This window comes from Melopsittacus undulatus, chromosome 5 (genome assembly GCF_012275295.1).
Source record: "Melopsittacus undulatus isolate bMelUnd1 chromosome 5, bMelUnd1.mat.Z, whole genome shotgun sequence".
Classification (NCBI taxonomy): Eukaryota; Metazoa; Chordata; class Aves; order Psittaciformes; family Psittaculidae; genus Melopsittacus; species Melopsittacus undulatus.
In genome coordinates, this window is record NC_047531.1 from 60865212 (window position 1) to 60875572 (window position 10361).

At 41.3% G+C, this 10361-nt stretch overlaps 1 protein-coding gene across 2 annotated transcripts in view; it reads left to right on the top strand.

Moving 5' to 3' along the window:
• TMCC3 (transmembrane and coiled-coil domain family 3) overlaps window positions 1-7028 on the top strand; it is a 152312-nt gene extending 145284 nt beyond the window's left edge. For both annotated transcript variants that reach the window (XM_034063069.1, XM_005143117.3), the window contains exon 4: window positions 1169-7028. In XM_034063069.1, coding sequence (XP_033918960.1) covers window positions 1169-1471 — 303 coding nt within the window. In that variant the 3' untranslated portion in view covers window positions 1472-7028. The remainder of the gene's footprint in view (window positions 1-1168) is intronic.
• The last annotated feature ends 3333 nt before the right edge of the window (window positions 7029-10361 follow it).

Consider the following 10361-nt stretch of genomic DNA (forward strand, 5'->3'; position numbering starts at 1 on the left):
GTTTGTGTATTTTCATACAAAAGGTTGGGTTGAATCAGCTTCTTAATGCATGACCAGGTGAACACCCCTGGAGTGCAAAGAAAATGTCTGGAGTTTGAGAATGGGGAAGGAAGTTGGGATGCTGGAGCATGATTTTTGGTGGTAAATATTTGTCAAGTTCATGGTGCCCAAATCACAAACTCAGCAAAAAGTGGCATTTTGGCTAGTACATGGAACAGTCAGAATTTTTTCCCTGTTTCACTTTGAAAGGTTTTAAATGTGGCTTAGTGCCTTAGGAAGCATTTTACTTGAAGACCATTTTTAGTCCACGCTCAAGCAGAAGACAGAGGTCTGCTTTCTTTAGGGCAAAACTTATGACTTTTAATTGGATTAATTCACATGAGAGAGAGAGAGAATACCTTAAAGTATCACTACAGATTTCTTCACTGCCTCAGCTGCAGCTTGGGGTGTGGATTAATGAGCCTTCATGCTGACAGGTTGCAAGCTGTAACTGAGAAATGCCCCATCCCTGGCAGTGTTCAAGGCCAGGCTGGATGGGGCTTTGAGTAACCTGGTTTAGTGGAAGGTGTCCCTGCTCATGGCAGGGAGGTTGGAACTGGATGAGCTTTAAGGTCCCTTCCAACCCAAATCATTCTGTGATTCTGTGACTCATCGCAGCACTATATTATGGGTGGCTTTGAAAGGAAAAGTATTGTAGACCAGAGAGGTGGTGTAAATCAAATGCTACGTGTTGCAAAGTAGATTAATTAGTATCACAGCAAGCCTGTACTACCCTAATGTCTTCTATAGCATATAAGAAGAAACTTACTTTGCTGTTTTAATGTCGTGAAAGTTGCCATGGCAACAGCTTTCCCAGTGCTTCATCACATCAGCATATGCAGAAAACATCCATCACGAACATTACACTTACGATACTTTTTCTCAAGCATGAAAAATATAAAACCTACATTTTGGAGAGTGCTGTTAGACTTGCTTATGCCTGAGCAGGCAGTGATACACATGTGCAGACAGCGATGTGCATTCATTTTCTTTAGAAAAATTGGTGGTTCATTCAAATGTTAGGAGTCTGTAATAAATTACACTTCTAGCTGCTGAGTGGCTCTGCAGCTAAAACAGGAAAGTGGTGTATGGAATTCCAGCTGCCCTAATTCTTGTTCTCTGTCTCCAGGAAGCCTTGGAATCATGCCAGACCCGGGTCTCCAAACTCGAGCTCCATCACCAAGAACAGCAAGCACAGCAGTCCGAAACCGTTAATGCCAAAGTGCTCCTGGGGAAATGTATCAACGTGATCCTGGCCTTCATGACTGTCATCTTGGTGTGCGTTTCTACTATTGCAAAGTTCATTGCTCCAATGATGAAGAGCCGCTTTCATATCATCTGCACTTTTTTTGCAGTGACGCTGCTGGCAATATTTTGTAAAAACTGGGATCATATCATCTGTGCCATAGAAAGGATGATCATACCCAGATGAAGCTGCTGGCCTGGCTGCGTTCCTTTTTTTTCATTGTTACTGCTCCCCTCGCTGTTTTGTAAGTGCTGTGTGTATACAAATTATTTTTGTCAGTTTCAGTGTGCAGACTGGAGGGAGAAGGCTACAAAGACTTCTGGACTTTGAGGTGTAAATACATAAACACATACTTGTTGGCAGTCTGTTGCCTGTTCAAGCCGATTGTGTCTAACTGGCTGTGTCTGTGACCAACTGCTTGCTTATATCAGTCTCCTGCCTTAATCCAATGGGTTTTCCACTTTGCAAACCCACACCCACAAAAGATGGTGTGATGCTCCACCAAGGGATCCAGGCAACTGCAAAGTGTCAGGCGTGCTTTTTGCTAGGCTGGACTGCAGAGAGAGTGATCAGGAGGGAGTACACCACAATGTGTACTATCAGCCCTGTTAGACTAATAAGTTAATTTTCTCTCTGAATCTAACTAAAATGATAAGCCAAATTATAGTGTCACATGTGTTAATAGTTCTTGATTCTAAATTTGTGCATATCTGTATATGGGAGTTTAGTTTTCAGGACCAGCAAAACTTGATGCTTCTGCTAGTAACCTTTTTGCACAGAGAGTTTATTTTTTGTAAATTAGACCAGTGCTAACTGTGGTCAACAGTCATTGGTTGTTCTATCCTAGCACTGTTCCTTACTGCATTCAGGAAAGACACAAATATGGTGTAAGACTTACAAAGATGCACTGAATTGAATTATGAGCTCTCCAGGCCACTGTGTTAAGGAGTATAGAAGCAAGTTCTGGTGGGTAAGCTGTCATGCAGACCAAAGCACTTACTTGCTTCAAGCCCTGGAACTGGCAAGGGGAAAGAGATACGCAGCAAGGTGACGTTTGGTTTAGCCTGTTTGAGCACTGAATTGCTGGGGTGCTCTGCCTGAATGCAGAACAGGTAGATGGTGGGACTCTGGGAACGGTGGATTCCTCTCCTGTGTTAGATTAAGGATGTGGAAGGATGAGGGAACAGCTTTTTAGGAGAGCAGGGAGTTAAACTTCTATAAATATTCAAACACTGTGCAGACTCTTTTGACAAGCATTCCTGAAAATAATGTGTTAGCGTACAGTACCCCTACTGGGACACAGGGTTGGATTTGTTTTCTTACTGGAATTTATTTTGCTTGATTTAAGAACTACAAAAAAGAAAAAGAAAAATCAATGGCTCTCAGCCCTGATTTAAACCAAGATCTTAAATAAAAACCAGACAAACCAAACAACAAAATGAAAAAACCACCACGAGCAGAATTTTTCCCTGTTCTTCATTAAATGCAATCTCCAGTTATTTGATGTTCTGTGTTACTTGCTTAGAAAATAATTGTCATGACAGATTTTCCTTTCAGTTGTGCTGTTTGTTATGAGGAGGGGGGAAAGGGGTTACTTGGTGTGTGTTTGTTTTTAATCGAGTGCAATAGTTGATTTAGATATTCGGAAGACCTTATTCTGAGGGGAGGAAGTGGGCACAGGGAGGCAGGGGAAGAACTTTGACATTTTACCATGATTGAATTAACAGTGAATACAGTTACTTTTTGTGACTTCAGGGACTGAAGGAAGGACAGAATTAGCTGCATAAATAATGATATGACTCAGCATTTAGAAAATTCAATTAAAACACTTATTTTTTAATGTGTGCTACATCTTTGAACAGAGAAGTTGGGAAGGATTGTGCTGGCTCACAGGCACTGGAAATGGATCAAATCAGGCACATTCATGTTATCCTAACCCAGCCCTGTCTCCTCTTCAGAGAAAGGTGGAGTGGAAAGCCAAAGTCCTGCAAAGAGGGGTATGACTTTCTAAAGCCCAGACTTACCAATTGGTTTATCCCTGGCTGTGTCAGGAAGAATTATATAGATACATTCTTCTTTTCCTTATCTTTTTGTTCTCTTTGCCTTTACCCCAGTACTCCTGGTATCCCCTGAAGAAGGAAAGATCAGGGAGTCCTTTCTTTTAGTGTCTCTTCACCCATTTCAGTGCTGTATGCATTCATTGCAATCGGCCTTCACCCTTAAATTCCAGATACCTGCACTTAGCCTCCTTTTACAGCTGGCGAATAAACTGAGGGGATTGCTTCCACTGGAGATAAGCTCATGACCTTACCTTCACAGGAAGGTCACTTCCAGAATGTTAAAAAGATTAAAAGGAACAAAAGTAGCAGCTCTTTCCTGGCCTTTACATCACAAGACAGGGTTTCCCTTGCTCTGTTTTTTATGCCCTTTTGATGTGTCCTTGGTCTTTTTCCACCATTTTCAAATAATTTGTTCCTATCTTCATTTTTGAAAAGGCATACAGTATCTATTTATAGTCTGTACTTTTCATTACTTTATCCAATGGGTGTACGTCTATTTAGAATGCTTTCTTTTCTGAAGGCTTTTTGTAAATTCCACCACCCAGTTTACTGATCCACAAGATTATACAAAAAAAAAACAACCAAACAAATGAGTCCCAGTACTGATCCTCAGAAAGCTGTGTCTCTGGATGGTGTGTTGCCATCTTCATTACAATTTCCATCTTTTGCCTGTTGCATGGTCATATGTTTAAAGAGAGAATCCTCCTAGTGCTAGTGTGTGTAGTTAAAAATGTCTTGTCAGGTAGCCTCAAGGTCAGGCAGGAAGAAGTCATTCTTCTTATAACAAAGGAAATTGATATGGTACAGCCTGGGGATGTGAAGGCTTCTGTTCCAAGGGCATTCTGTTACAATCTTGGAAGAGGATCTCAGTGCAGACTGAGGATAGAAGTTGTCAAGAGGCCTACCAAAGATTGCTCACTGTCTTGATAAAATCTGACTGGGTTCGAATTAGAAACAGAAGGGTCTCTGTTTCTGTAGTGGCCTTCAAGCTGGCAGAGGACACGGAAAAAGCTGTAAAGGCTGCAGAATGTTACTCATGCAGATTTAAACAACACTAGCTGGTAAAAGGGCACAGCACTTCTTCAGGTTATTCTTCCTGGATTTAAATCACTGGAGGATGTGACACCCATCAAGGAATTAAAAAAGATGTGAAGGGCAAAAGCCTGTTTTCTGGGTTGAATTGCTGTAGTTCCGTGTATGAGATTTGCCAAGTGCAGGCTGTCCAAGGAGGGCAGAGGTCTCCCCTCCTACCTTCACCCTCCCCTTTCTTACCTGGTGCTGCCACTTGGGTGTGGTGCAGTCTTCTGTGAGCCGCCTTAGACCAGGATGCTGGAAGAAAAACCTAGCCAAAGGGGGGAGTGCACAGCTCTCTGCAGCTGCAGACTTAAAGGTCTCATGAGTGCAAAGCGGGGACAAAAGGGGAGATGAGCCTTTTTATTTTCTGCTGCAATTAATCATTAGCTGCTCTAAAACCACCTAGGCAGCCTCCCTTCAGAATAATGGGGCAGCTTCAATGCAGACAGGGTCTTGCTTTTGCCTACAGGGAACAGATCCAAATAGCACTAGGTTGTGGTAGTGCAGGCTACGCAGCTGCGTCTGTAACCCAGGTGCAAGAGTAGGCTGGTGGGTGGGCCAGCCAGGGCTGATGTCACTGCCATCAACTCCAGCTGGGATTATGTGAGTGTATCTGGCTTGCAGCCAGAGTTTTGCCTGCAGTGAAAGTGTACCTAGGCCATCCCAAACCATTACCAGACCTCTCTTAATGAGAACTTGGTGCAGCTTCTCAATGAATTAACCATGTTCTGTAAGATATCATTTGCTTATATGTTCTTGTACAATACATTTGATGTTATTGGTGTTCTCCTTACACTTACTCATCATGAGCCTCTAAAACACTCTCACTCAACAGAAAGTTGCCAGACAGTATAGTTTCTGCTTGATGCTGCCTGGCAGTCAATTATTTCCCTTCGACAGTAGTTCTCCAACAGAGAGAGTTGGTTGTTAATACCTGTTGGTTGTTAATACCTGTTCTATAGGCTCCTGGCAGCTTTTTTGCTCAGAGGTTTCTGAGGATTTATTTTCTCATGAGGGTTAGCACAATCTTCCTGGTCTCTGTCATTTCAGCATTCAGGTCTAAATTAATTTTCCCCTGAAACTTGTATAATGGATCCCCCCACTAGCTTTGACTGTAACTCCATTACTGCTGAATACCCAGTTAGTCACTGACAGCACTGAATGAGATCTAGTTTAAAGTCCTTCTCCTTTCTGCACTACATTATATGTGTTCATGCAACTTCTCATTTCAGTGCACTCCTGTGATGTTGGCTTGTTCTGAATCCTTAGAGAATCTGGCTATTTTTTAGTTTAGTATCAAACTGCTTGCATTGCACAGTGCCTGTGTTGCAGGACAATCACATACAGACCTGGTATCTACACTGCATGAAGGATATTTAAAAGCCAATGGTTTTCTTTGAATAAACCATGACTGCTTATCTGGGGAATTATCTGGAGAATAGACATTCAATAGGTGAAGGCAGTTTGCTGTAGGAAGGATACGCAACCCACTCGCTACAAGTCGAAGCTAGAGCAATCCAGTGAAAGCATAAGCTTCAGTTTTGTATTCATAAGGGTGGCTAGTAGCTGCTGAGTAACAAACATCACTGGACTCCAGCAGTTGAAGCTGCACGCCACTGCTTAAAGAGGAATCAGTTTCAGGTTCTGTTTGATAAAAAGTCAACTGCATAATCACAGGTAGTGCTTTTTGAAGTTAAAATCAATAGACAAATAATTTAAAAAAAAACTTTGCCAAACCCATCACCTTAACCCATAGAAGCTTGTGGTTCATTTAGGTGGCATGGAAACTGGGTGTGGAAACCAAGTCACTTTCCTCTGTGATACAGATATTTTTACAAACATATTTTACTTCTGGATTCAGTGGTACAACAGAAGATAAACACAGATTAATGTAATTAAGCACTTTAACTTGGGATAACAGAATTTAATCACTTCTGAAAGTCCATCTAGGAATACCAATCAGGCACATTTATTCTCTTTTTTTAAGCAAATAAATATTTATCAGGTTTTTTTCATTTACCATCATGCCAGAATATGGCCTTTAATTAATTACATTGCTCCCCTTTAAAATGCAAGAGATTATAAAAGGCTTGCTTTTAGAGAAAGTTTGAATGGTCTCTTTGATGCTGAGTAGAATCCAGCATAAAGAATCAGACAATTTTACATTACAGAAGTGAAAGACAAAAATTTCATTTTAGCTAATGCAATTGCTCCTTTTCCCCGAAAAGGCAAACTGAGTGAACTGAGCTGATGCTGTATATAAAGACTGCATGAGGACTAGTCAAACTACCTTGTACAGTGGATTTCCTGTATGTTTAGCATTAAGTTGTACATTGTTGGAAAGTTTTGCACAAAGCCACCTTTCCTTTTTACCCAGGGAACCTGGGTCTGGTAGTATCAAGGTGTACCAAAAATGGTCTGGTTTTATTAGCTAAAGTACTGTCTCAGCGTGTGACCTACAGTGTTTCTCATACCACCTTCATTTTGTGCAGCACTGTGGAAAGATACAACTACAACAATGTAGTTTTTGTATATTTTGTTGTGTAGTCATGACTGCCTCTAAGGTGCCATTAACATTTTTTTAAATAAAAATATTTACATTTCTTTGATGATGAGCATTGTTTCTTAAACATACTGCCTGATCACTCAAGTCCCCCTTCATTTTAATTTGTTGGTGACAAAGTTGTTCACCTCAGCATAGGCCCCAGCTTTAAAATCCTTATGAAACTGAGCATTCTGCAGCTTTGACCAAAAGTGGTAATTGGAATTTTATTTACAGCTATGCCATGGCAAAACTGCAAATATCAGATGAGGTATGAGCTTGGGTGAACATGCCGAGCAAATGTGATGCTCTTGTGCCAAGCGGTTCAACTTGGGTTTAGTTTTGGAAAATTGAGTTAGAAACCTAAGCTGAGTTTTTACATTCTTGCAGGAATCTTGGTCACTTGTGCCAAAAATGTAATACTGACATGCCTAATAGCTAACAATAGGTGACATAAAGCAAAATATTTGCATGTGTTTTTCACAAAGCAGAGGTCAGCTGGGAGTGGCAGCCTGGGGAATGATGATATTTTTATACCAAGAACAGAGTAAAAACAGTGCTGTGATAGCATGTGGCTTTGCACTCATGTTGTACTTCCTATTTCCACCTATTTGAAGAAATGGCACACAGTGGCTCCCCATGTCACCTGCAGACTTTTCAAGCTTGTGTTATGCTGAGTTTCCCATGGATGCCTGGAGCTCAGCCTGTATTAAGGCTGATTCCATTCACAAGCAGCAGGTTCCCCCCTGCCACCAATAGCTTTTACCCACTTCTGGCATGGGCTGAATAACCTCTGCTACTGCAGTGGCAAACCAGATGTGAAAAAAATGCATCTTGTTCGTAAGTTGTGCTCAGAGTTGTTTATAACTCTGGCTTTGAAGCGTACATAACACACCCTGGCAACTGTTTTCGCACACAAAAATAGAAAAGCAGGGAGGAAAATGGTGCTGTTTGACTTGGCACCAAGAGAAGTGTCCCTCATAGCCAAGTAGTAGTCACAATACAGTGTTTTCAATTGGCGGATGAGACAAATAACCATTACCAGCAATGTATACAGAAAATGCTTTGTGTTGCTGCCCCCAGTGCCCCTGAGAACCGAAGTTGCACTAATGTGCCAGAAACTAGCTGAAGGCACCCAAGACTTCATTTGCTGCTACACTGCAACTCATTTTGCAACACTGAAGCCTGTTTTGAACTGGCTGGTTTAGACTCTGAGCAGTGCAGTTTAAACTTGGTTATAGATGCTTCCTGAATGCATGTGTGCCATTGCTCTACTTGTGCTACCGTGGAAGAAGACAGCAATCAAAGCACAGATTCTGCCACCCACAGCAGCTATCACAAAGTTGATGTAATTGAAAGAAGAAATCTCTGTGCTGTATTCTTCTCAGTTCTTGTTTGGACAGTGGACTGAAATGACAACTCATTAGTTTTGTGAAGTTACCCAGTAGATTGATGCTGTGTTACCTTTCATGTGCAGCATTCCAGATTCAGACAGAAGTAAAGCAGAGGCTTGACAGATCTCTGTTAAGACAAGCTTTGAAGCTGGCCAGCACTATGCTGCTGAAAGAAGCATTGACACACTTTTGACAGAAACTTTTAGGAACTGAGCTTGCATTTGATGTAGTCGTGACCCCTTCACTTGGTCAGTGAAGTGAAGTTCTACCCATCTGTAGGTTTAAATTTGGAAAAACTCCATTAGTTAGTGGCTACGGTGGAGTCAATCCAATGGAAATGAAAGTACAGTTGGGACTGATGTCTGTGTTACATGAGAACAATATACGTGAACATGAAATCTCCTCACAGCTCAGTGAATTCCCTCTTCATTTTTCTGTTGAATACCATTTTAATAAATTGGTCTGGGAAACGCTGTTTTTCCCCACAGTCACAGACACATGGTTGAAATGGAAGGACACAGAAGATCAGTATTTATAAGCACAAGATACTCTACGTACACGCTGAATAGAAAAATAGAGAACACAATAAGTATGCAATCAGTAGTCCCATAGAACACAATTGCCTGAGTAATGGCTTCATAAACTGCCTCATGCTTTATAGCTACTGATATCCTGTGTGGTAAAAATTACATTCCAGCTCTACTGACCTCAGTGCTGAAACCTCCTGCAAGTTTAACCAGGGAAGACTCTTATCACTCTTATCAACGCTATGGCACTTAAAAGCAATTTTGTCTTCTGATTTTGTAATGGCAAAGATATTATTTTTCTCAAGCAATCTACACACAGCAATGTATGGTTTTAACTCTCCACCACAAAGAACACACTACTCGGTCACAGACACCTCTGCTGCAATTGTATTGGACAATTAAATTATTTGGATGCTTTAAGGCTCTGCTGACCCAGAGGCTGAACAGAGCTTGTATTCCCAACACTAATTCCCCTTATGGCCTCTATCCTGCTAGGTTGGATTCAGGTCGAGGTGACATAAACTAAGCGGAGATTAAACTACAGGTATGACCAACAGCAAGTGTGCATAACAGCAAAACCCTCTCTAAAGATACGCCACTGGGCTACAGAAGCTTGAGGATTTATCTACTTTTACTTAAGCCCCACAGTGAATCAGAACAGTGTACCTTAAAGAGACTTCACTTTCTGTAAAATAAGCTACTGACATCTATAGCTGCACATATTTCTATTTCTAGAAAAAAAACCTCTCTGCTTGTGGGAGATCTTTCAGAAAGGGGAATTTGCCACTTGGAAAAATCTAACGTATTATAAAGGTACTATATCTGCTTCCTTTAGGTACTGACTTAATCAGAAGAGTAACACTGACATAAACAAAAAGCAAACAAACCAACCCCAAATATGTATTTCCTCTCTCTCCTCAACAGGGTAACTTCACATCACATTTACCTCTCTGCTCTCCCCCCAGTTGTCCTGTTATATTTATAGTCTTAATTTTCAAGCTATTTCTCCTTCTTGCTCAACCCTCTTCTCTGCTGTGTTTGTAAGCCTCACACGCCTGCTCTAAATTCCTTCTTCCTTCAGCCCTCTCCTCCTCGTGCCCTTGGACTCCATCTTATCTGTTGCTTTTTCTCTCTCTTTCTCTGTACTCTGCAAGACTCCCAGGTCAAGTCTATCTGAGTCACTACAGCAGCTCTATTTTTAAAGCAAGAAGAAGTAGGAGCAGGTTTTTAACGCTGCTTCTCACATTGCTGTGAGACATGGAGGGAAACAGTCACTGTGACCAAGAGCAGCATCACTACCACCTGTACTTCAAAACTGTGGGTACCAGGTGATTAACTGGAATTACCTGACTCAGTGGGCCCGAAGGGAAACAAGCACCTTTTTTGGATCAGTGTGAAAAAAATGGAGGCAAAAATAAAGTAACATGATTTCCACCATCTTGAGTTATCCTTTTAGAATAAGATTACATACTGGAAATG